At 45.9% G+C, this 25,876-nt stretch overlaps 1 protein-coding gene across 3 annotated transcripts in view; it reads left to right on the plus strand.

The window, feature by feature from the left end:
- Positions 1–25,422, plus strand: part of CNGB1 (cyclic nucleotide gated channel subunit beta 1) — a 55,447-nt gene extending 30,025 nt beyond the window's left edge. For all 3 annotated transcript variants that reach the window (XM_044987875.1, XM_044987876.1, XM_044987877.1), the window contains 14 exons: positions 397–564; positions 1,221–1,429; positions 2,066–2,116; positions 2,775–2,861; positions 4,670–4,734; positions 5,628–5,750; positions 6,660–6,801; positions 7,185–7,344; positions 8,892–8,989; positions 9,078–9,161; positions 10,402–10,520; positions 11,897–12,043; positions 16,243–16,438; positions 23,526–25,422. In XM_044987875.1, the coding sequence (XP_044843810.1) occupies positions 397–564; positions 1,221–1,429; positions 2,066–2,116; positions 2,775–2,861; positions 4,670–4,734; positions 5,628–5,750; positions 6,660–6,801; positions 7,185–7,344; positions 8,892–8,989; positions 9,078–9,161; positions 10,402–10,520; positions 11,897–12,043; positions 16,243–16,438; positions 23,526–23,732 (1,856 nt within the window). In that variant the 3' untranslated portion in view covers positions 23,733–25,422. The remainder of the gene's footprint in view (positions 1–396; positions 565–1,220; positions 1,430–2,065; positions 2,117–2,774; positions 2,862–4,669; positions 4,735–5,627; positions 5,751–6,659; positions 6,802–7,184; positions 7,345–8,891; positions 8,990–9,077; positions 9,162–10,401; positions 10,521–11,896; positions 12,044–16,242; positions 16,439–23,525) is intronic.
- Positions 25,423–25,876: the final 454 nt, after the last annotated feature.

Below are 25,876 nucleotides of genomic sequence, written 5' to 3' on the forward strand. Positions count from 1 at the left end.
GGTGTCTTCACTGCAGTGAGTCGACTGCTGCCGCTCCCCCGTCGACTCCACCTGCGGTTCTCGTGGCACTGGAGTACAGGAGTCGACGGGAGAGGGCTCGGGGCTCGATTTATCGTATCTAGACTGGACACGATAAATCAATCCCTGCTGGATCGATCGCTGCCCGCTGATACAGCAGGTAGTGTAGACGTACCCTTAGTCCTTGAGAGAGGCTGGTCTGCAAAGAGAACGTGAAAGTCATGAACATTAACAAAACTCTTAGCTAGGAATGCAGACTGGCCTTTCAGGAAGAGGCCATTTAATAAGAGAAAAGTTTAAAGACCAGGGACAAACATGAGAACTTCAGCCTGTCAGAGAAGTTCGTGCTGCTTTCAATAATTCTATAAATTTTCATAGCCCCCAAGAAAACCTGTCCAGAACCACCGCCGCCACCAGAAGAAAAAGAGACAGAAGCTGAAGTGGAGGAACATTACTGTGAGATGCTCTGCTGCAAATTCAGATGCCGCCCCTGGCTAAGCCATATGAAAAAGTACCGGTTCCCAAGCAGCATCGACCCGCTCACCAGTAAGTAATTGAAAAGTACTATTGGTTGAGATAATGCTGCTGCTCCATTTATGAGAAAGGGAAGATAAAAGTAGAGCCGGCATGGAAAGAAAGCAGGAGAGGAGGAGAAAGAAATGGGAGAGTTGGGAGTGTGGTAAGGACACCAGGGAAGGAAGAAAGGAATGATTTAGAGCCTGTCTGATTGAATTTTTTTCATTTGGAAGAGCAGAAGGAAGTGATAAATTCCATAGGGATCATAGCTAGCCTCAGTTGTTGCCCCAAAGCTGGTGAGAGTGGCAATGCACCAGTGGTTTTTGTCCATTTTATCTGACAGACTTTGTCAGACAGCTCTGAAAATCTCCTGAAAACCCAGTTCCTTCCCCACCAGCTACTCACTCTTCTTAACCACCTGGCTCATTTCTAAGAGTCACCTCTCTCCAAAAGCCAGCAGCTACTGCAGTGTATTTGCAAAAGAAAAAAGAAAAAACAAAAGTGGCTCTATCCTGGAAGCAGAGCAAAGGCAGTCTGATATAAGTGCTTGGAATGTAGGAAGTTTTGTTCCCTTTAATTTTTAGTATTTCATTCATTCATTCATCCTTACAGTCAACCCTATGGATAATATGCGTTTTTTTCTGTCAACTGCTCACTAATTTTGACCTGTGCTTCCCTCTGCCTAGATTTGATGTATGTGCTGTGGCTGTTCTTTGTTGTTCTGGCCTGGAATTGGAACTGCTGGCTGATTCCAGTACGCTGGGCCTTTCCGTACCAAATGCCTGAAAACCTCCATTGGTGGCTACTTGTAGACTATCTCTGCGACCTCATCTACTTGCTGGACATCACTGTCTTTCAGGTCCGCCTGCAGTTTGTCCAAGGAGGAGACATAATTGTAAGTGGTGGTTAGTAGCACTTGCCTCACAAGGCAAAATTTCAAACGGGGCTTTGGCTTGCTTTGGGTACCTCCTGCTGTAATCCTTGAATTCCATAGAAAATTTTTGGGCAAACGTTGGAAGATAAGAACATATAGCAAAAAGGCAGCTCTCCCACTGCGTCCCTTATTTGCTTCGTGGGCCCTGAGTGAATTTTTTTACCCACAGAGCACACGGTGAAATGTTCACTGTGCAGAGGAGAAGCTATGTAAGAGGCTTTTGGAATGACAGTTTACTCAGCTTCACATTCTCCTTAGGACACTAAGTGAGGTTGTTCCTCAACAGCTCCCTCCCCCTTTTATCAAGCCACATCTCCTTGTTTTCCTTATACAGGAGATCTACCATGTTAACTGTGGCGAGGTCATGGCAGTATCTATCCTATGGTGGGGAGAAGATGTCATTTCCCTCCACCCCTCTTTCCCATCCCAATCCCTTCCCCACATAATTAGGACTCTTCTGCTCCCCTCTGCTATGTAATAGGAAGGAAGTATATGGTGATGCTGTGTAGGTGCCTCCTCTCTGCCTTTTCACTCAGGTGCAGGCCAACCAGTGATGATGTTTCCCTCTGTTTCCCTCTGTTTCCTGTTCTCATCTAGACTGATAAAAAGGCCATGCGACAGAACTACCTGAAATCCCGACGCTTCAAGGTCTGACACACCGGGTTTGATTTTTACACGTATTTATTATTATTTAAAGGACACATTGCAATCCTATTTTGAAATCCATATCCTCTTGTTATTAGTCACACCTCTGAATATTGGGACCGGAATAATGTTTAAAATATGTGTGATAATTATCTTGACAGATGTAGCTCAGGTTTAGGATGGCCCTGTCTGGGTATGAAAGGAATGGAAAGGGGGCTGGGTGTCTGGACAAGGGCTAGCCATATATAACTGGGGATCGCACTTTGATAGGTAAGTGCCAAAGGCAGCAGTAGCCTCCTCAGAGAGGGCTAGGAAGAGGAGAGCTCGTTGAAGCAAGAGAACGTGCTGCACACAGTTAAGGGTGGTGGAGGCCCTGTTTCAAGGTTGGCTTCCCCAGTGCCCCAGTTGTTATGTGTACAAATGTATGGAAGTTTGTGCACAATCATGTCTGCAGAACATGGGTTTTATTTCCATTGACTTACCCTACTACCCACCCTCTCCCATCCCCACTACTGATTTCAATGGAAATTGCTTCCTAGTGAATGAGGTCAGAGTTGGGTCCTGAATACCCTTTCCTGAGTGCTGCTAGAAGCAAAAGAGCCCCATGATGATTTCAATTTACCACCGTGTTTTCTGTTGTGATCTCACATGTGAGTTTTAGATGGACGTGTTGTGCCTTCTTCCCCTGGATTTCTTTTACTTCAAAGTTGGCGTCAATTCTCTCTTGCGGTTGCCTCGCTGTTTAAAGGTAAGTCAGGAGGTTACAAGAACAAGGGGGCAGACTGCATAGTTAGTTAATGTCACAGAATCACGTACTGTTTTTGAGGCGCTATTCCTGTCTGCAGAAGTAGATTAATTGTAGATGACAGTACAATTGCCTGGGGGCAGGGAGGGGAAGAGATTTGTTCTTTTGAAGGTGTTACTAAAAGTTGCCATACATTTTAGTTGTCATTAGGAGCATCATCATTTCTTTTATTTGTGTGTGTGTGTGGAGGGGGTGAATGGGAGGGGAGGGAAGACTGCAAGAGCACATACTAAGGGTCTGATCCTGTGTCTATTGAAGATAATGGAAGTTTTGCCACTGATTCCAATGACAACAGGAGTGAGTTCCATATCATATGATTATAAAGTTTCCACATGGCTGTAATGGGATCTGATGTAAGCAGGGAACAACTCTCCGGTGAGAGATTTTGAAGCAATTAAGGTTTTAAACGAAAGTACAATAATGTTTTAAAAATTTGAGGACAGCTGAAAGAGTGCATATGAAAGCTACTTTCAGCTAGAAGATTAGACAGCTCAGTGGGCTATGGATTCACTAGATCAGGGGTCGGCAACCTCTGGCATGCGGCTCGCCAGGGTAAGCACCCTGGTAGGCCAGGCCAGTTTGCTTACCTGCTGCGTCGTCAGGTTCGGCCGACCGTGGCTCCCACTGGCTGCGGTTCACCGTCCCAGGCCAATGGGGGTGGCGGGAAGCCGCGGTCAGCACATCCCTCAGCCCGCACCGCTTCCTGCAGCCCCCATTGGCCTGGGATGGCGAACCACGACCATTGGGAGTCGCGATCAGCCGAACCTGCCAACGCGGCAGGTAAACAAACTGGCCCAGCCCGCCAGCGTGTTTACCCTGGTGAGCCGCGTGCCAGAGGTTGCTGACCCCTGCACTAGATCAAATCTAAGCCACGTTAGTAGGAAGTGAAAGTCGTTACCACCTATTTTGTGGCATATGTGAAATGAATCACTAGTCTCAGGATGGTCCCTAATGGACTGGCAGTAATCTGCAGGATTAGGAGAAAGGCCAAGATTTGAAAGGTTCATGGAAGATTTGAGTCTCCAGGGCTGTCAATCCAGCACCTTACCCCAACTCTAAAACACACTTAAAATACTGAATAAAATAAAAAAGATCAGTGATAATTAAAAGAAGCATTGGAATCTCTCATCTCGCGCCTTTTGTAGTTTTTAATACAGAACTACTGTAGGAGTACAATTGAAAGGAAAATGAGATTTTTTTTTTTGGAGGATGCCTGGAGGTGAAACATAGTTTTGCTAGTTAAATAAGTAATTCTCAACCTGGGGTAAGCGTACACCTGGGGGTACACAGTGGTCTTCCAGGAGGTACATCAACTCATCTAGACACGTGCCTAGTTTTACAACAGACTACATAAAAAGCACTAGCGCAAGTCAGTCAAACTAAAATTTCATAGAGACAGTGCATTGTTTATACTGCTCTATAGTCCATACACTGAAATGTAAGTACAATAGTTATATTCCAATTGATTTATTTTATAATTATATGGTAAAAATGAGAAACGTAGCAATTTTTCCATACTAGTGTGGCTGTGACACCTTTGTATTATTATGTCTGATTTTGTAAGCAAGTCGTTTTTAAGTGAGGTGAAACTTGGGGATCGGCAAGACAGTTCAGACTGCTGAAAGGGGTACAGTAATCTGGAAAGGTTGAGAGCCCCTGAACTAAAGGATTCTCATCAATGTCTATTGAAAACTAGTTACCAGCTGTGATTGATGGGAAGCTAATGCACATTGTATCATTCTCTTTAACAGTACATGGCCTTCTTTGAGTTTAACAACCGGCTTGAAGCTATCCTGAGCAAGGCATATGTTTACAGGTGAGACAAACCACTGATACACATCTTTATATTTTTGTAGGAAGATATTTTTGGGACTATTCTTTTATTGGAGGCAGAAGAGGTGCAATTTGGTGGAGATGCAGCAATCTCCAGCTAAACATAGTTCCTCTTTGTTCCCCATATGTGATTAAATCATAGTCATTCTAGACAGAGAAAATTCTTCCTCCTTCTTATTGACTGCCACAATCGCCGTGACTTCTGCTGAGGCTGGAAATGTCTCCTGGGAGGCTGACAACACTAATAGCGCATCATGAGGTGACTGGCAGACACACACCGGAATCAAACATCACCTTAGGGCCTCTGCAGCCCAAAGCGTGTTACTTTTCCAGCTCTCCCGAGCCAAGAAGCAAGCGACTCATTTTCAGTCATTCTCAACTCTGTCTTCTGCATTGCAGCACATGGCACTGCTTCCAGGATATGTCGCAGATCCACAATACGAAAGACGACTGTAGAAAAATGATCTATATTAATAATAGCCTTTAGTCATTAACCTCTTCCCAGTTGCAGCTCCATGTGATAAATGCTATCAACATTATTTGCAATGATCTCTTTGTTCCCAAAGCAACTGGGGGCAGAAGTGGTGGGGATAAACAGTGTAAACCAGCAGATAAAAATATACTTTCCCCTACATTTTCCGAGTTGTGCAGAGCTTTAGCTGTGTGACTGGCGGGGAATCCCTTGGAATAATTAGAGTCAAATGTTCCGAAGCACTCCTCTTCTCTTTCTCACAGGATTATACATCTCAGAGCTTGCCCTGTGTTTCCATGAATTATTTTTCACTTTTAACAAAGATATTTTTGGGGATTTGAAGGTGTTTTTCATTATCGGGCACCTTGTAATCTTTCCTCTTTCATTGTTGCCTTTCTTTGCAGAGTGATAAGGACCACAGCCTATTTACTCTTCAGCTTACATGTGAACTCATGCCTGTATTACTGGGCATCATCGTACCAGGGACTGGGTTCTACCATCTGGGTCTATGACGGGAAGGGAAACAGGTACTAAGTACGCGTGCCTTCCATTTTCAAATAGGCCAATGCAGCGGAATAGGGGAGATAAAGAGACAGTCAGGATGCACCCAAGTCTGAATTAACACAGCACTTTTGACATACGAGTCCACCTTTTAGTCAAAAGCCTAACATTTCCAGTACAGTATCAGCGCTATTTTATTTATATAGCCAGGGCTGGTAGCGCTGCCTATTATTAAGGTTGCCTGACACATCCCATTATAACACCCTCCATTGCTTATAACTTTGGTAAACTTTAACCATTTAGGTTGAAATTTGACATGCCGTGTGCAGGGGCAGCTGTAGACATTTTGCTGCCCCAAGCACGGCGGCATGCCGCGGGGGGGGCGCTCTGCTGGTCGCCGGTCCCGCGGCTCTGGTGGGCCTCCCACAGGTGTGCCGCCGAAGGCTGCCTGCCTGCAGCCCTCCTGGCGACCGGTAGAGCGCCCCTCGTGGCATGCCGCCCCAAGCAAGCGCTTGGCTTGCTGGGGCCTGGAGCCGCCCCTGGCCGAGTGTCTGCCTGAGTCTGAATGATTATCATGATTATTATTCTGTTACGTTTCTGCCAAAATGGTCCAGCCATTACTAAGAACTAGACTAGGGGGGAAAAGACATTGTTTTGCCATTTAGAAAAATTCTGGAGACTTTTTCTCTAAGAAGCTCTAGTGTTTTCTACTGTCCCCTAAATTTCTGTGTCTCTGTAGGTTTTCCAGGAACATTTGCATTTAAGGGAGAGGAGAGGCTTTCACCCCCTTAGTTTCCCCCTTTTCACCACATAACCGTTCTCTCTGTAGTTTCCAAGTGCTGCTCTGTGTCAGAGCAGTTCTAATGGTATAAAGCAGATACTGACTTTTCAGGTGAAGGAAACTGTTTGAAAAGTTGTTGGTTTCCCCTTTATAGTTATATCCGCTGCTATTACTGGGCTGTCAAGACTCTAATTACTATTGGGGGACTGCCTGACCCTCAAACTCTGTTTGAGATACTCTTCCAGCTTCTGAACTACTTCACAGGGGTCTTTGCTTTCTCTGTCATGATCGGCCAGGTAAGTGAATAATCAATCTATCTTCCCTTCTGTATGATGCAGATTCACAGTGCTTGTTATTTTCAAGGTCACCTCTCTGAAATCATGTTTCAGTTTCCCAAAAAGTACCCGCTGGGCTTTCCAACTTCATACATTGAAAAATCCCAATAGCATCACTGTTCTGACATTATTTTAAGGTTTGTTTTATTAATATGGAGGGGCTCCTGACCTGCTGCATGCCAATGGTTTTGTAAGTCCGAGGATGCAGATCCTCTGCCGGGATACACAATGTATGTTCAGTCAAAGAAGCTAGTTGTTAATAGTCTTTTGGATACTTAACAACTATAAGGAATGATGAATAAACTATTTCCTTTAATTTTGTTCTCTTCCCTCCTCCAACTCAGATGAGAGATGTAGTTGGCGCTGCTACAGCAGGACAAACGTATTATCGGAGTTGCATGGACAGTACCATTAAATACATGAATTTCTACAAAATCCCCAGATCCGTTCAGAATCGGGTCAAAACATGGTATGAATACACTTGGCATTCACAAGGCATGTTAGGTAAGAATTAGCTGTATTTAGGGTTACTGTCTTTATTAAGACTTTAAGTTCATGTCTTTCTGATATTTTTATCTTGGCCTATGAACATCAGTGGAAGCTGGCAGCTTACAACATTTTGTGAACTGGTTATCAGTGTCAATTGCAGATGGTCTAGAGTGGCGTTTCTCAAATGTGGCCGCATGCGGCCACCAAGGGCTTTTCTTGCAGCCACAGCCTCTTGGGCAGTGATTGGGCCGCCCAGAGGGGTTGGGCCATGACCCCCTCTGGAAGCACAAATGCTGGAGGAGCAGACAGCTGGTGTGAGTTCTTCACCTTCCCACCGGTGATGGAGCTCAGGCTTCCGGCTTTAGTGCTGAGGTGGCAGGAGGTAGGCTCTGGACATGGGCTCTGGCTGTATGGTGGCAGGTTCCGGCCACGGGCTCCGCCCCACAGCCGCAGGGCCCGGCAGGCTCTATCCCCCAGTCCCTCACCCATCCACCCTATCACCCTTGCCCCCCACTGCCTTCCTACCCTCCCATCCGACCAAGGCTTAATTTGTCCCCTGGCTTGCCAGGCCTGAGTAAGTCTGCTGTGAAAAGTGATATTTGTATGTTTGTTAATATCATATTTCACTGCCTCCAAGCTAGCTAGCAAGTCTGCTGCTGTGAAAAGTGATATTAACAGACATACAAATTTCACAGAAGCAGACTTACTTGCTAGCAAGTCTAAAAAAAACCCAAAACCAAAAAAGCAAAAGAACAATAACAAAAGACAAGAACGTGCAAAGCACCTTATTTGTGTTTCTCTTCTGTTTAGGTCCAGTAAAGACTAGACACAACTGTCCATTATTTTTATTACTGAATCTGCAAAAAACCCTACATAAATAAATTACTATGATTTGGACGTGTATATGTGCATATTTATTTGTTTTTCCTAAAGTTAAATATTTTAGGAAAAAGTGTCATAGCGGCCACCTGCAAGAGTTGGTTGCCTCACTCTGAGGCCACCAACAATTTGTTGTGAGAACCCCTGGTCTAGAGCAAGAGATATGTGTCATTCTGTCTAGTCTCCCTCCTCCACAGTTAATTGCACTGAGATTTTCCAATTCAACCCAAAGGGGCACTGCTGAGTTTTGGAAAGTCACTGCAGTCATTTTGCAAGGCCAGCGGCAGCACAGCATTAGGACACTAACCCTAAGGATTTTGTGGGGTGTTTTTTTTCCCTTTCTCATTTTACTTATTTCCCTATATTTCTTCCTTGTTTTACCCTATTTCTATACTGTCCACTACACTAGTACCAGGATTCTAATTCCTAGCCTGTTAGTGAACTAGCATGATCATACAACAGCACATTCCAAGATTGCAACTCCCAGTCTATAGATGAAGTTAGTTGAATTGAGATTGTTGGCCAAATCACAACCCTCTGTGTAGGAAAAACCTGCCATTCCTGCTAACTCATCCCATTGTGGGAAAGCACGATCTGCATGACTTGTTACCGAGCTCCATGTTGGAAAGCTGGGTACATTTCTGTAAGTAGCCAGTTCTTTGTTTTGTTTCCCCTTTTAACAGACGAATCGGAGCTGATGGTGCAGCTGCCAGACAAGATGAGGCTGGATATTGCTATTGATGTGAACTACGACATAGTCAGCAAGGTGGCGCTCTTTCAGGTACTGTCTCCCTTCTTAAATCGCCCGTTTCTTGACTCCTGAGAGGCTCCTACAAATTAAGTAATTCCACTTCCTCTTTTGGGTTCAGGGCTGTGACCGGCAGATGATTTTCGACATGTTGAAGAGACTCCGATCTGTTGTTTACTTACCTAACGATTATGTGTGTAAGAAGGTAACAAGCATTTTCTTTACATAAATTCTCTTTAGAGACTTGGAATAAAGTGATGCTCTATATGCAGTGGGGAAGAGGCAGGGCCAGAAGTGGAAGCTCGTTGCTGGAATGATGTGGATTTCATTGGCCAGTGTGTTTGGCAAGGAGATACACCAGGCTAACGGAGAGATGGGACCATATTGTGGTTGACACTACAGCCACCCAGAAGCATAAAGGGATTATAAAGGTCTCCTGGGGAATTCCCCTGGCACAGAAGTAACTTAATGGGGGGAGGGATAGCTCAGTGGTTTGAGCATTGGCCGGTTAAACCCAGGGTTGTGAGTTCAATCCTTGAGGGGGCCATTTAGGGATCCGGGGTAAAATCAGTACTTGGTCCTGCTAGTGAAGGCAGGGGGCTGGACTCAATGACCTTTCAGGGTCCCTTCCAGCTCTGTGAGGATAGGCATATCTCCTTATATTATAAGGCTGGCTTATGCAGCTTTCCATTACCCTCCTGTGCAGCCTCTGGAGCAGGTGTATACTGAGAGTGTGGATGTTGGGGACAAGAGTGAGAGTGGATGGAGCACAAAGTGTTCCAGCTATTCCGAGCTGTAGCAGCCCACAGGCAGTCATACAGGGCTGCTGTAAAGTAAGGCAGCCTCTCGGTTATGCCGGGAGCCAGAACAGTATAGCCCCCTTTGGCCACTCCTGTGTTTCACCTCCCGTGCTGCACTTCCTGAGAGCTACCTGAAGCAATGAGAAGAGCCACTGACACACCAGGAACTGATTAAGTTGTGCAAGAGAGATTCAAAGCAAAAATGTGCTCTGTGTCACTATCATATTGTGCAAAGAGTGACCTCTGCTGATTTAAATGTGCACGGCACTAACACCAATTGGAAAAAATACAGGGGGAAAGCAGCTGTGAGTGCTCCTTAAACAATAACCACTGAGAATAAGCAGGATAAAACAACAACAAAAGGGAAGAATATTTAGAAAACGTGTTGAGAAGCATTTGTTTAAAAAAAAAAAAAGATGATCAAACCTATTCCCGTTTTGGAACCTCCAGCATTCATGAGCGGCAAGTGGAAAGCTAGGAAAATATCTTTGAGACAGAATAAAACAACATCAGTGAAGTAATTAAATAGTTTAAGTTGGAGCATCAGGGACTCTGTACATTTTCCATACTTTTTCTTCCCTTCTTTCTGGGTTCCAGCAGGATGACCAGTGCACACCCTACAAGTTGTTCTAATCTTTGTTTCAGGGGGAAATTGGTCGAGAGATGTACATTATACAAGCTGGACAGGTGCAGGTGGTTGGAGGACCTGATGGCAAAACTGTGCTTGTGACACTGAAAGCTGGATCTGTGTTTGGAGAAATAAGGTCAGAGAGAGGATCGGTGGGGAATTGGGAGAATAAAGTGTAAGATTAAGACTAAGATTAGAAGGAAGTTGGGGAAATAAGGCAGAAGTGGAGAAAAATAAAAATTTGGAAATCAGATCTGGAAAGGAGGATCCATTGTTAGGACCTGTTTGCTTGTTATAATTAAAAGAGGCCACAATTTAACACTGAGATCTGTTAACACAAATAAATTCCACTTTTTAATTTTAAACTTTCGAACTGTCATTGTCTCCCTGACTCCATTCTATGTAAGTCTGCATGGTATGAACTGACTTGGTTGTCTAGTGATAGTTGCAAAGGCAACTCTCTTGGGGAAGAGAAAAAGGGAAAAAGGGAATGTCATATATTGGTCATCAACAATCAACCTGGCTGATTAAACAGCATTTACAGGAGTCCTCTGCTGTGCTTCTCAGCTGAAAAGATAGCTGACCACAATATGGTCGGAAATAGATAAAAACGGGGTTACCACAGGCCTGCAACAAGGATATTCAGGGTCCCCCTGGATAAAAACAAATCACTCAATAAGAAATCACAATCACAAATCACTCAATAAGAAATCACAATCACAAATCACTCAAAAAGAAATCACAATCACAAATCACTCAATAAGAAATCACAATCACAAATCACTCAAAGAAATCATTGCAAGCTTCCTGTTCTAGGCCATTTGCCCAGTGTTGATATGGCTTCAGGTAGGGAATCTAAGTGAGTGAGAATGGGTGAAATCAAAGCACAGTGAAAATAACTCATCGTTATCAGGGAGAGAACATATTTATAATGAGCTAGGCTGGGCTGTTCAGGTCCTCCGACCCCAAAGTAGAAACAAGAGCTTGAGATACAAACATGAAAACAAAATATTATAGTTTAAAAAGATCTATGCATCGTTACTGGCCATGATCTACATACTCTGCAGTGGTAATGAAGGGTGGAACTAAAATGCTGAACTGGTTATCCTACATAAAGTTGGTTACTATGGTAGTATGTAAACGACAGTCACTACTATTGTTAATATCCAACACTTGTGCATAGCTGCCCAGAGTACAGAAGTGGTTTGTAACACACTGGTGGTGGGTACTTTTCTGTCTGTATTAAGCTAGTTTTAAAGAGCAATATTATAAAATAACTACAATGAAATCATTTTTATGTAGTGACTTTCATACCCGTGTATCACCAAAACATTTAAAATGTTAGATGCGTAAAATGTCACGGTTGGCAAAAGTTGAGCTCCAAGTACACCGGTGACACGTCTCCTGCAGCAAACTCTGCGATCAAACCATGTAAAATCTCAGATTTTAAATGGTAAAAACTGAACTGGCTCTAACTACAATAGTTTTAACATCTCTTGGTATTTTAATTAGCTTGTTGGCAGTGGGAGGTGGAAATCGTCGCACAGCAAATGTTGTGGCTCATGGATTTACTAACCTTTTCATCTTGGAGAAGAAGGACTTGAATGAAATTTTGGTGCATTATCCAGAATCTCAGAAGCTGCTGCGTAAGAAGGCTAGGTGAGTGACAGGATGTTCGTAAATGTCATTTATCATAAACATGCAGATATAGTGCAATTTTCAAACTCTGAAAGATCAGGTGATCTTTGGGATTGCACCCTGGAGAAATTACACCCAAAGCATTAAGGGAAAATGTTCAGTGCTAAGCACACCAGACTGTACATATATCTTCTTTTTGAGGTTCAGTTACATCAGTTCTCATAAATGAAGCCGACTTGAGCCTGATCAGGACTTGGCTAGAGATGAAAAACATAGGTGCTACAGGAATCGTTGATGTTTCAGCAGACGGTGCTCTTCCCTTTGAGCTAGCATTGGTGCCGTTGGCATTGGTGTTCTGCAGATGGGATGTTAAACTGAAGTCCTAATAATTTGTGGTCATTTTCAAACTTCCATGGCACTTTTCACAAGAAAATGTAACTTATCTGCCTTGATCAAATTGCAATGTAAGGGCCAGACTGTGACACTGGCTGAAGCAGAAACTTTAGGAATCACTTTGCTCTCCTGAATATACAACCCAAATCACAAGTAGCAACACAGAGGGTGAGCAGCCTCTACTTCCTGTTTCACACGTATGATACTGGCAGGGCCGGCTCTAGGCACCAGCGCTCCAAGCATGTGCTTGGGGTGGCACTTTCCAAGGGGCGACACTCCGGCTCCCTCTTTTTTTTTGCTTGGGGCTCAAAAAGCCGGGAGCCGCCCCTGAGCGGAGGTGAGCTGCAGCGGTGGGGGGCGCGGGGAGGGCCGGGGGGGGCAGAGGAACCGCTCCCCAGCTCACCTCCGCTCCACTGCCGCCTGCTCCCCCGAGCGTGCCGCTGCTCTGCTTCTCCCCCGTCCCTCCCAGGCTTGCCGCGCGAATCAGCTGTTTTGCGGCAAGCCTGGGAGGGAGGGGGGAGAAGTGGAGCGGCGGCGGTGCGCTCAGGCGAGCAGGCGGAGCAGAGGTGAGCTGCGGCGGTGGAGGTAGAGTGACCAGATGTCCTGATTTTATAGGGACAGTCCCGATTTTTGGGTCTTTTTCTTATATAGGCTCCTATTACTCCCACCCCCTGTCTTGATTTTTCACACTTGCTGTCTGGTCACCCTAGGTGGGGGGTGTGGAGAGGGCCGCAGGAAGTAACCCTGGGGGGGGGCAGAGGAACCGCTCCCCCCCAGCTCACCTCGCCTCCTCCCCCGAGCGCGCCGCCACTCCGCTTCTACCCCTCCCTCCCAGGCCTGATAAGAGGGGAAATGCGGCGCACCCGGGGGAGGAGGCGGGGCTGGGGATTTGGGGAAGGGGATGGAATGGGGCAGGGAAGGGGCGGAATTGGGGCAGGGCTGGGGGGGGGGGGCGCAGGAAAATTTTTTTGCTTGGGGCAGCAAAAAACTTGGAGCCGGCCCTGGATACTGGGGAGTGAGCAGTGCCCTGGCTCTCCCCTCCCCCCACTCATGCACCAGCCAGTACAGCTGAGCCAACGCGTCAAGGCAAGTAATCTGAACTAGGTATAGAGGTGAAGCAGATTCTCCCCACCTCCTCTTGGGGCAAGAGCGGGGAGCTAGCCTGTGACTCTCAGAATCACAGACTGGTTCCTGTTCCGCTCATGAGCAGTGTGACTATCTTTCCTTGGGGATGGTGTCACAACTGAGTCTTCAGTAATTACATCCTGACTCCTACAAATCCCAGCTGTAGTTTAAGATGTATTTCTTCGTCAGTTTTGCTGAGCAGAGCGCTAGTAATTTCCTTTCCTCATTTATTGCCGTTTTTCATCCTAGGCGTGTCAGGACATCATCTGCACTGCAGGAATGGAAAAGACTAATTAGGGCCTCTAGTTTATCCCTCTGGCATTGCAGAATTGTTCCCTGTTTACTTGTGTCTACGTTTAAATGTGTCAAGCAATGTGGCTGCTACCACACCCTGTGAAAAATGATTCCTTGATATTCAGCCTAAATTTTCCCCTCCAGTAATTTAATCTCAATAATTAATTTTCATTCTATTCAGCACAGCAGCACAGAGGTTTGGAATTCTACTACTACCTAGCTGCCAGGCTAGAATGGTAGAAGTAGACCGAGGGACATGGGTAGGTGGGCAGAGTGCAAATGACGTGGACATGCGAATGTGGCTATAACACGGCTCTGGAATGTATGTATTTGTGCACGCACATTTACAATTGGCTTCTGCAGAGAATAATGCATGCGACTAAATTTGTTCTCTGCACACATTTGTACCGGTCAAACTGTATCACTCCAATGTACACAGGAACTGTGAATGCAACATGGGAACAAACACAGCCAAAGCAGACTCATCGAATCATAGAATCACAGGGTTAGAAGGGACTGCCAGGATCATCCAGTCTCACCCACTGCCAAGATGCAGGATTTGTTGTGTCGAAACCATCCAAGGCAGGTGGCTCTTCAGCCTCCTTTTGAAAACCTCCAGTGAAAGATTCCATGACTTCCCTAGGCAGTTTGTTCCATTGTCCTGCTGTTTTTACAGTTAGGAAGTTTTTCCTGAGATGTAAACCGAATGGGCCAGGCTGCAGTTTGAAGCCTTTTGTCCTGCCCTCCGTGCAGGGGCGGCTCTAGAAATCAGGCTGCCCCAAGCAGCGCGGTGCGCTGCGCCGCCCTTCCCCGGTCCCGCGGCGGGTCCCCTCTTCCCGCGGCTCCGGTTGAGCTCCCGCAGTCATGCCTGCGGCAAGTCCGCTCGTCCCGGGCTCCGGTGGACCTCCCGCAGGCATGCCTGCGGCAGGTCCACCGGAGCCAAATGCCGCCCCCCCGGGAAAGGGCCGCCCCACGCGCCTGCTTGGCGCGCTGGGGTCTAGAGCCGCCCCTGCCTCCGTGACACGAGAGAACAATTTTTTCCATCTTTTTTATGGCAGCCTTTCAAGGATTTGAAGACCATTATCATATTCCCCCTTAATCTCCTCTTTTCCAAACTAAACACACCCAGTTCCTTCAGCCTTTGCTCACATGGCTGCATTCCACCCCTTTGATTAACTTTGTCGCTCACCTGTGGATCCTTTCTAGTCAGGCCTGAGCAGTGAAGTGTGTGCATGGGGGAAACAAACCTGCCGCTCGGCCGGAGCAGCGAAGGGGCGAGGGGGGAACAAACCTGCCAGCCATCCGAAGCAGCGAAGTGGGGGGGCGGGAAACCTGCCGGCTGGTCGGAGTGACGGGGCGGGGAGGGGGAGGGGGATAGGCGTGAAACAAACCGCCCGGCCGGAGCAGCGAAGGGAAGAAAAAACAAAAAACCAAAAATTAAAAACAGTACCTGCAGGGCGGCGGGTGCAGGGGGACTCCCAGCCCTGCAGCCCCCAGGCAGCGGAGTGCACACCCCAGCTAGCGGGGTGGGGGGAGAGAGAAGGGGTGCGGCCAGGGCTTCCTTAAGCGGGGCGCTTGCCATGCGGCCCCTCCCGCCGCGCCGCCTGCTGGGAGGGCTCCGCGCCGCTCCGGTGGTCAGGCAGGGAAGGACGCGGGCTGCCGTGCGGGGCTTGCTGCAGACCTGGCACCGCTCCCAGCAGCTCCCCTCCTCCGCGCCGCCGCCCCCTACAGGGCGGCAGGAGCAGCAAACCAAAAAGAAAAAAACCTGCAGGGGCGGCGGAAGTGGCGAAGCGCCAAAAAAAAAAAAAAGGATTGAGCGGGAAGCCGCCCCTTGGAATCTGCCGCCCCAAGCACGAGCTGGCTCGGCTGGTGCCTGGAGCCGGCCCTGTTTCTAGTTTCTCTAGTTCCTTTCTATACATTGGTGACCAAAACTGGACACCGTACTCCAGCTGAGGCCTAACCAGCCCCGAGCAGAGCGGTATTATCACCTCCTGTGTCTTGCATGCTGTGTCTCTGTTAAGGCAACCCCAAATTGCATTTGCTTTTTTTGCAACAGCATCGCATTGCTGACTCATGCCGAGGGTGTGATCCACCACAGCTCCCAGCTCCTTCTCAGCAGTGCTGCTGCCACGCCAGTTATTCCCCAGTCTGTATTTGTGCATTTGGTTTTTCTTCCCTAAATGTAGCACCTTACATTTGTCTTTGTTGAATTTCATTTTCATATTCTTAAAAAAAAATTTTTAATATTCACAGGAATTTTTTCCCCACAATTTTCCCAGCTCAACTCTGCAACAAAGTCTAATGTGTTGAGAGTGCCTTTAACGGCTGCAAAACTTGAACTGTCTGTGTTAGAAAATTAATCCAACATTGCATGTCTCTGGACAAAATTAGTCTTTTTCTTATTCTAGGAAAATGCTGAAAAACAACAGTAAACCCAAAGAAGAAAAAGGCATGCCAAAAGATGTGCTTATCATTCCTCCGAGACCTGGGACACCTAAACTCTTTCAAGCTGCCCTGGCAGCTGCAGGAAAGATGGGAGGCAAAGGAAAACTTGCCCATATCAGATGGAAATTGAGAGAGCTGAAAGCAATGCAAGCTATGCAGGTAAGGACCAAGGATTGGAGTTTTTGTTCTTTCATTCACAATGAAACTATCATCTTGCAACACCGTTCATGGAGACTTAACAAGAAACAGCAGAGAGTCTATATTTCAGCTGAACAATAATGAACCATTGGTTGATCACAATCTACATGCTCATTCTTTCTTTCTTTCACTTTTCTGCTTGGGCTATCTACAAGGGTGCCAACTGGTGGAAATCATGGACAGAAATTTGTCCATAAGGAAATCAGCTGAGATAACCAACTCATTTCATATGAAGTCAGACTAAGTTTGAGTGCAATATGGAATAAATGGAAATGTGGTCCTAGATGGATTGAGGAAACCCTTGCAGGAAGGCGTTGTAATCCAGTGGGCTAATGTACGAACTTGATCGGTGGCCTAGCAAAAGAACACATTAGCTTTTCACTTGAGGAGATCCTAATAATGTGAAAAATTTAGGTCTCATTCTAGTCTGCAGTGGACATATATCCACATCACACACCACTCTACTGTGTAACATTCATAGAGCCAATCCATATTATGTTAAAGAGACAGACAAGTATGCAGCCAGACATCCAACATCCACAGGGAAGTATATTGGTCCGGCTTTGTGGCCGTGTGACTGTAGCAGAAGTCACGCTCCAGTATTCAATAGTGGTTCTATCTGCATATGATTTGCTGAATTTAAAAAAGTAAAAGCCTTAATATGAATATACTAAAGGACTGTGCTTGTATTAATTAGCTATACCTGTGTATTATAATCACTATGTTATACAGACAGTATCATAACTGAAAGTCTTTGCTTAGTAGTAGTGTTAAGGTCCCATGGTAAAGAGGGCTGTATAAGTATTTAGAAAGACACATAGAACAATGAAATATATTTCTAACCTCCTTCGTAAAAGAATAAGAAGGCTTCGTACACTTAAATGCTGTAACAAGAATTAAAGACTAGTTCAAAGTGGCAGAGAATATAGATGCTGACATACACAACACTTTCTGGATAGTAATGGAGAATGAATTCCGTAATTAAGGCATTCCATTCATAACCCACATCAACACAGGTAGGTCTTTGTCCTTCTCCAGTCGCTGGTTCGCATAAAAAGGTCTCTGAGACGGCTGCTGCTAATTGATGTAAGCTGGAGAGGCCGATGCTTTTAGAGAGAGAGATCCAGGTTAGGCCCAGCTGGCAACTTATCCAGTGGGCTGTTACACAGTATTGCAAAACTAGTACCATGGTAAACTAGGATAAATCCTGGGGATATTTCAGATTAGAATTGAAGCACAATGACTAAACTGTATGAAGAAAGCTTTCACAATTTACTTGCATTATAATGATGTGGAACCTGCGGGATGTCCATTAGCCTGGATAGGGTACCTGACAGGTGTTTTGTTTGTATAAAGCGCCTCCCGATAGAGCTGATGAAAGAGTAGATTCAAGGTTTGGAGAGGCAGGTGGAAACCATGGCTGAGTTTTGAAGGGGGGTTGAATGGATGGGGGGAAGGTGAGAGGAGGCTGAAAGGAAACCTCGAGACTTGCAGATGCAAGCTGGACTAGAGAACTGGGAGGGTAGATACTGGGTGAGGATGTGGCTGGGGTAAGCACGTGACTGAGAACAAGGCAGAGGAAAAGACAGGCTAGCAAAGGAGAAATAGAGTTGAGGAACCGGTTTGTTGAGTTGGAAACTGAAAGGGCGCAGGAGGCCGCGGCAGAAGTTGGGAGGCAAGGAAGAAGAGAAGAGCAGCTAGTCCTACAAGAAGAGGGGGAAAGTCATGGACATAGCCAGAGTTCGAAGCCTTGAGAGAAGAGAGGATGTAGGATAGAAGACCACAAACGAGAACAAAAGACAACAGGATTTGCAGCCAGAAAGAAGGGAAGGAGGAAGGCTGGAGAATTGCACCAGCACCAGGAAGATGCCGATCTACATGACTGGGGACTCCCTACTAAGAAGAACAGACAGGCCTGTCGTCAAAGGTGATCCAGAGAGCAGGATGGTGAGCTGTCTGCTGGGAGCTAAGATACGGGATGTGGACCTGAAGCTGAAGATGATCTTAATGGGAGAAGGAAAGAATCCACTGATTGTCCTTCATGTGGGAACAAATGATACCTCTAGATTCTCACTAGAACACATGAAGGGGGAGGGTATGCAAGGCTACGGACAATGCTTAAAGAAACGGAGGCTCAGGTTATCTTTAGTATCAGAGGGGGGAGCCGTGTTAGTCTGGATCTGTAAAAGCAGCAAAGAATCCTGTGGCACCTTATAGACTAACAGACGTTTTGCAGCATGAGCTTTCGTGGGTGAATCCCCACTTCGTCGGATGCAAGTACTTGCATCCGACGAAGTGGGTATTAACCCACGAAAGCTCATGCTGCAAAACGTCTGTTAGTCTATAAGGTGCCACAGGATTCTTTGTTATCTTTAGTGGGATTCTGCCTTTCCTTAGAGGAGAACGAAGGCAAACCGAGGAGGGCTTTGGGATGTTTGACCACTGGGAGGCATTCATGGACAGAGGACTGTTCTCATGGGATGGACTCCACCTGAGTAGGGAGAGAAATAGACTTCTGGGATGGAGGCTGGGAACAGATGAAAAGATCTTGAAAGTAGGAATTTGGGGGCAATGTTTGGAAGATGCTCACGTAATCTCCAAGCCTGATGCTAATATTGAGCAGGAGGAAAATCAAGTAAGAGAGGATCAGCAATGGAGAAAGGAACAACAGAGGGTAGGAGAAAGGACATCAAGAGGAAAGATAGTGTCATTGATTTTGGCAACAACAGTCAGGTTGGCGATACTGGCAGTATAATGACTGTACCTAATCAGACGAGGAATCTGGGCAAAGCCAAGCAGAAACAACTAAGATGCCTGTACATCAAGGCAAGAAGCCTGGGTAACAAAATGGAGGAACTAGAATTCCGGGTGCAGGAAGTGAAAAGAGATATCATAAGGATAACAGAAACATGGTGGAATAGTAGTCAGGGCTGGAGTACAGGTATTGAAGGGTACCTGATGTTCAGGAAGGACAGAAATAGAGGTAAAGGTGTTGGAGTAGCATTGTATATCAATGGCAATGCAGCATGTAAGGAAATTACAAATCATGGTATAGATCAAATGGAATCTGTTTGGGTCAAAATCACTTTGGGGAAGAAAGCTCTCAGAGGCTCCACTGAGATAGTGCTTGGGGTCTGCCAGAGACTCCCAGGGTCTGATCTGGGTATGGATAGAGACTTTTAAAATATTTGTAATGAAATAAATACTACTGGGAGTTGAGTGATTATAAGAGACTTTAATTTTCCAGATATAGATTGGAGGACAAGGGCTACTAGTAATAGTAGGGCCCAGATATTCCTGGATGTGATAGCTGACAGATTTCTTCACCAAATAGTCAAACCAACAAGAGGTGATGCCATTTTAAGTTTAGTATTGGTAAGTAGCAAAGACCTCAGAAGAACTAGTTGTACAGGACAGTCTTGGTTCGAGTGATCATGAGCTAATTCCATCTAAACTAAAAACAGAAGAATAAACAAAAATAGATCTGCAGCTAGGGTCCTTGATTTCAAAAGGGCAAACTTTAAAAAAACTAAGGGGAGTAGTTAGGGAAGTGGCCTGGACTGAAGAACTCAAGGATCTGAATGTGGTGGAGGCTTGGAATTACTTGGTCGGTTACAGAAGCTATCTGAAGCCTGCAACCCAAGCAAGGGGAAAAAATTCCTAGGGAAGGCAGACCAAACTGGATGAAGATGTATTTCAGTCAGGTTATTAAGAGAAAGTAGAAAGCCTACAAGGAATGGAAGATAGGGTGGATCCGCAAGGAAAGCTACATCTTGGAGGTCAGAAAGTGTAGAGGAAAAGTGAGAACTACCAAAAGCCAAGCAAATTTGGACCTTGCAAAGGAACTTAAAAAAAGAATAGCAAAAGGTTTTTTAGCCATGTAAATAATTTTTTTAAAAAAGGAAAGAAGTGGGACAGCTAAGCATTGAGGACAGGGTGGCGATGAAAGATAATTGAGGCATGGCCCAACACCTAAATGCAGGGCCGCCCAGAGGGGGGGGCAAAGGGGGCAATTTGCCCCGGGCCCCGGGCTCCACAGGGGCCCCCAAGAGAAGAGCGGAGGCTCCCGCCTCTGCCCCTCTCCTGGAGCCTCGGCGCATCAAGCGCCGAGACTCCGGCCGAGCCCCTGAGCCCCGCCCCGATCCGCGTGGTGAGGGGGCGGGGCTGGGAGCTCCAACGGGGCCTGAGCCCCGGCCCGCTCAGAGCGCCGTGGGGAGGGGGCTTGGAGCTCACAGCCCCGCCCCCTCACCACGCGGCTCTGAGCGGGACGGAGCTCAGGCCCTGCCGGCGACGCGCTCGGTAAGAGGCCGGGGCCGGGGAGAAGCCGGGGCCGAGGCCAAGGCCGGGGCCGGGGCGGAGAAGCAGGGGCCGAGGGGGGAGGCCGAGGCCGGGGCCGGGCGGGGGGGAGAAGCGGGGGCCGGGGCCGGGCGGGGGGGGAGAAGCGGGGGCCGGGGCCGGGCGGGGGGGGAGAAGCGGGACCCGCCGCCGTCGAAGCACAGCCCGGTCTTCGGCGGCGGGGGGCCCCTTTTGTTCCGGGACCCGCCGCCGAAGTGCCCCTGAAGGCCCGCGGCGGGGACCCCCCCGCCGCCCAATTACCGCCGAAGACCGGGCGGCGGGTCCCGCTTCGGCGGTAATTCGGCGGCGGGGGGCTCCCGCCGCGGGTCTTCGGGGCACTTTGGCGGCGGGTCCCGGAACGGAAGGGCCCCCCGCCGCCGAAGACCCCGGGCCCCCGGAATCCTCTGGGCGGCCCTGCCTAAATGAATACTTTGCCTCAGTTTTTAATAAGGATAATGAGGAGCTTAGGGGTAGTGGCAGAGTGGCTAATGAGAACAGGGATATGGAAGTAGAAATGACCACATCCGAGTGAAGGTCAAAGTCAAACAGCTTAATACGACCAAATCAAGGGATCCAGATAATCTCCATCCAAGAATATTACAGGAACTGGGACACAAAATTGCAAGCCCAATATCAAGGATTTTTAATTAATCTGTAAACTCAGGCTTCATACCCTATGGTTCATACCCTAATATAGTACTTATTGTTAAGAAAAGAAAAAAAAGTGATCCAGGAAATTACAGGCCCGTTAGTTTGACTTCAATTGTATGCAAGCTCTTGAACAGATTTTGAAAAAAAAATGAAAAAAAAAAAGTAGTGAAGGACATAAAGGTAAATGATAATTCGGATAAAATACAACATGATTTATCAGAAGGTGCCATATCAACCTGATCTCTTTCTTTGAGAAGATAACTGATTTTTTTAGACAAATGAAATTGAGTAGATCTAATCTATCTGGATTTCAGTAAGGCATTTGATACAGTTCCACATGGGAAATTAACCCTCATCTTCTCCAATTTAACTAATAATGTGACAATTGAAAGGTGGGTAAGGAACTGATTAAAGGGGAATCTACAGTGGGTCAAACTGAAAGGTGAACTGTCAGGCTGGAGGGAGGTTACTAGTGGAGTTCCTCAGGGATCAGTCTTGGGGCCAATCTTATTTCACATTTTCATTATGACCGTGCACAAAAAACAGGAGTGGTCTAACAAAATTTGCAGATGACACAAAGGTGGGAGGTATTGCCAATATGGAGGAGGACCAGAATATCATACAAAATAATCTGGATGACCTTGAAAATTGGAGTAACAGAAATATGATGAAATTTAATAGTGCAAAGTGAAAGGTCATGCATTTAGGGATTAACAACAAGATTTTTTGCTATAAATTGGGGACATATCAGTTGTAAGCAACAGAGAAGAAAGACCTGGGTGTATTGGTCAATCAGAGGATGACTATGAGCAACCAATGTGATGTGACCATGAAAAAAGCTAATGCAATCCAAGGATGCATCAGGCAAGGCATTTCCAGTGGAGATAGGGAAGTGTTATTACCATTATACAAGGCACAGGTGAGACCTCTCTGGAGTATTGTATGCAATTCTGGCCTCCCTTGTTTAAGAAGGATGAATTCAAACTGGAACAGGTGCAGAGAAGGGCTACTAGGATGATTCAAGGAATGGAAAACCTACCTTACAAGAGGACATTTAAGGCGCTTGGCTCATTTAGCCTAACCAAACAAAGGCCAAGGGGAGATATGATTGCTCACTGTAAATACATCAGAGAGAGAAAAACCTGGGAGGGAGAGGAGTTATTTAAGTTAAGTGCCAATGTTGGCACATGAACAAATGGATATAAACTGGCCATCAACAAGTTTAGGCTTGAAATTAGACAAAGGTTTCCAACCGGCCGAGGAGTGACATTCTAGAAGAAGCCCCCCAAAAGGATCAGAGGGGACAGAAAAGCTTAATGGTTTCAAGACTGAGCTTGATAAGTTTATGGTGGGGATGGTATGAGGAGACTGCGTGCAATGCCATGTGGCCCATCTGTGACTGCTGGTAGCAAATATCTGCAATGGCCGGAGGTGGGATGCTAGATGGGAAGGGCTCTGAGTCACTACAGTGAATTCTTTCCTGGGTGTCTGGCTGGTGGGTCTCGCCAACATGCTCAGGGTCTAACTGGTTGCCATATTTGGGGTCGGGAAGGAATTTCCCCACAGGTCAAATTGGCAGAGATCCTTGAGGTTTTTCATCTTCCTCTGCAGCATGGGGCATGGGCCACTTGCTGGTCTGAACTAGAGCAGATGGTGAATTCTCTGTAACTTGAAGTCTTTAAATCTTGATTTGAGGATGTCAGTAACTCAGCCAGAGGTTATGGGTCCATTACAAGAGTGGGTGGGTGAGGTTCTGTGGCTTGCAATGTTCAGGAGGTCAGACGAGATGATCACGATGGTCCCTACTGGCCTTAAAGTCTGTGAGTCTTTGATCTCTAGCTGTTTCTTGAGCATATAAGTCACCTTCCCCTACCAAAAGGAAAAACATCATAGTGAGGTGAAATCTTGATAACGAGTTCGGACTCAGCAAAATGGCTTGAAATTCTCCTTTCTCTCTCTGCCAGACACATTAATTCATGTTACTAATACTGTGGTAGTGCCTAAGGGTCCCAATCATAGATTAGGGTCTCATCACTTTTACTTTGTTTTATTTGTGTTCCAGGAATCCAGTTCCACTCCAGTTCTGCTGAAGTTACCAGTCCGCCATGATTCATCTAGAGCCTCCTGTAAATCAGGTGACCACACTGACAAGGAGGATATCATCTCAAAGTCTTCAGATAATTCAGTCTTTATTCGCATGAGTCCTGCCCCACAAAGCAGCGAACAGATTCTTTCTGTGGAAGTTTCAGAAAAGGAAGAAAAGAAATGAAAAGCAAACAACCTGCTGTCCCTCTTAGAAAGCCACTGCCATGAGTTTCAGCCAGACAACTGCATCCTATAGAAGCTTTTACTGGCTTCCGATTTCTGTTCAATGGCTTTAAGCATCGCTCAGGAAGCCATCTTGATATGCTCTGCCTTTCTTGGGTACTTAGACCACAAGGCTGCTGTTGATAAGGCTCTTTGCCATAGGGCCCAGAACTGTACAAAGCTTCTGCACTTTGGAAGTCAACATTTATTGAAATCCTTTATAAACATTCCCACTAAATACCTGGCCAACCCTCCTGCCTCCAAATCCAGCCTTACAGTGAGGGAGCCTTGCAGTAATGAATACTGGCTTTTCCCAGTTCTGAATCGTTAATGTCTGTTTGCATCAGAGATCAGTGCAGCCCCTTCTGAAGGTTGCCGTTGTTTTTCCCCCGTTAATGTGACTCATAATTTACTCAAAACAAACAGAAGAAAAGCCAAGATTCCTGTCCATTTGCTGCAAGGCTGTCATAGACGATGCTGTGTAAGACGCGGAAATGATGGAAAAACCGACGGGGTTCTAAAGAACAGCAAAGAAAATTAGCATAACTGATAGCCTGAAAGACAGGACTTCTCCTGAGTTCAGAATTCTGAGATATGCAAACAAGCCCGTAATGTGTTTTAATGGGGTGTGTGTGTCACCATATGAACACAGCTTGGTTTCATAGGCTGATCAACATTTTTAACATAATCTTTGCAATTCCTTTGTTACTTGCTGGATCTCAGGCCCTCTGCCTATAAGGAAGCAGGCTACTGCTTCGCACAAAGCTTATTATTGCAATACTTTGCTCGTCATCTCTTTGGTTCGGTGCTCACCCAATAGACAGTACTGTGGTCGGGACTCAGGCTGAACAAAAATTGATCTTTTGGTTCAGTGTCTGAACCAAGAAATCTCATTTGGGTTGAAGGAACATTTCCCTTCTTCTTTGCCTAAAGAAGAAATAAGGTGTTTGCTACATGGGGCAGTCCCAAAATGTATTAAAATAGAATTCCACTCATTCAACAAATACTCATGCTCTAATTAGTAGTGCAGACGTCACAAGTTTACATATGGAACGGCCATGCTGCTAAGTGAGTAGGATGCCACTGTAACAGTTACAGTCATATGTACATTATACATTTGTCACTTTTCAGATCTTATTTTACAGGGAAAGTTTTGGTATGAAATGACTGACCTTTACCTTACCCCTTCTTCACCATTTACTATCATGCCTACAAATTTTCTCCTTCCCAAGAATGGTCCTCGGAGAAGCTATGTGGGCTTCTCTGGGGGCAGAAATACATGTCAATGCTGATTAGCAGCATCTTGATTTCTGTTAAGAATTCTTACCGACCGCAGCACATTTAAGGAACTCAGATATGTTACAAGTACAGCTGAAGTCACCACTGCTCTTAACACTGCAGGGTAAAAGCCTGAGTTTTGATAAGAGAGTTGAAACTTCCCTGAATATTTCTTATCCCGTGAAGATTTGTACATTATTTAGTTTCCTACATTTTGGTGGAAAGTGTATAGTATTTTTTCACTATATAAACATTTTAAAAGTCAAAACAGGAAATCTGTGCAAAAATTATAGGTGAAAATGGGTTTTGATTCCTGGGTATATTTTGATATGGTTTGTAAGGATAGTTTAAATGAATAATATGCCTTCTGCTGCAGTGGCTTTCATATTCCAAAGCATTTTCATTAAACTTTTAGATTATTGTTCATCCTGTGCGGATTCATTTCTGGATCAGAGAATGTGTTAAAAATTCTTGCTTATTTTAGCTTTGTCTATTAATTTGCTATACATCAACAAAACAAATTTATGTGCAAGCTTTTAGGACAATTTTCTCAGACTTAAAACAACGCCAAACTAACGTTACCAATTTGTCATAGAGCTATGAGTCTTTATGCCATATTTCACGTGAGCACCTGGACAGACTCACTTTCTCTGTGCAAATCAAGAAGTTCAGTGGTAACATTTACCAATTATACTGCTACCTCGATATAACGAATTTGGATATAACGTGGTAAAGCAGTGCTCGGGGGTGGGGCAGGGCTGCGCACTCTGGTGGATCAAAGCAAGTTCAATATAACACGGTTTCACCTATAACGCAGTAAGATTTTTT

This window comes from Mauremys mutica, chromosome 14 (assembly GCF_020497125.1).
Source record: "Mauremys mutica isolate MM-2020 ecotype Southern chromosome 14, ASM2049712v1, whole genome shotgun sequence".
NCBI lineage: Eukaryota > Metazoa > Chordata > Testudines > Geoemydidae > Mauremys > Mauremys mutica.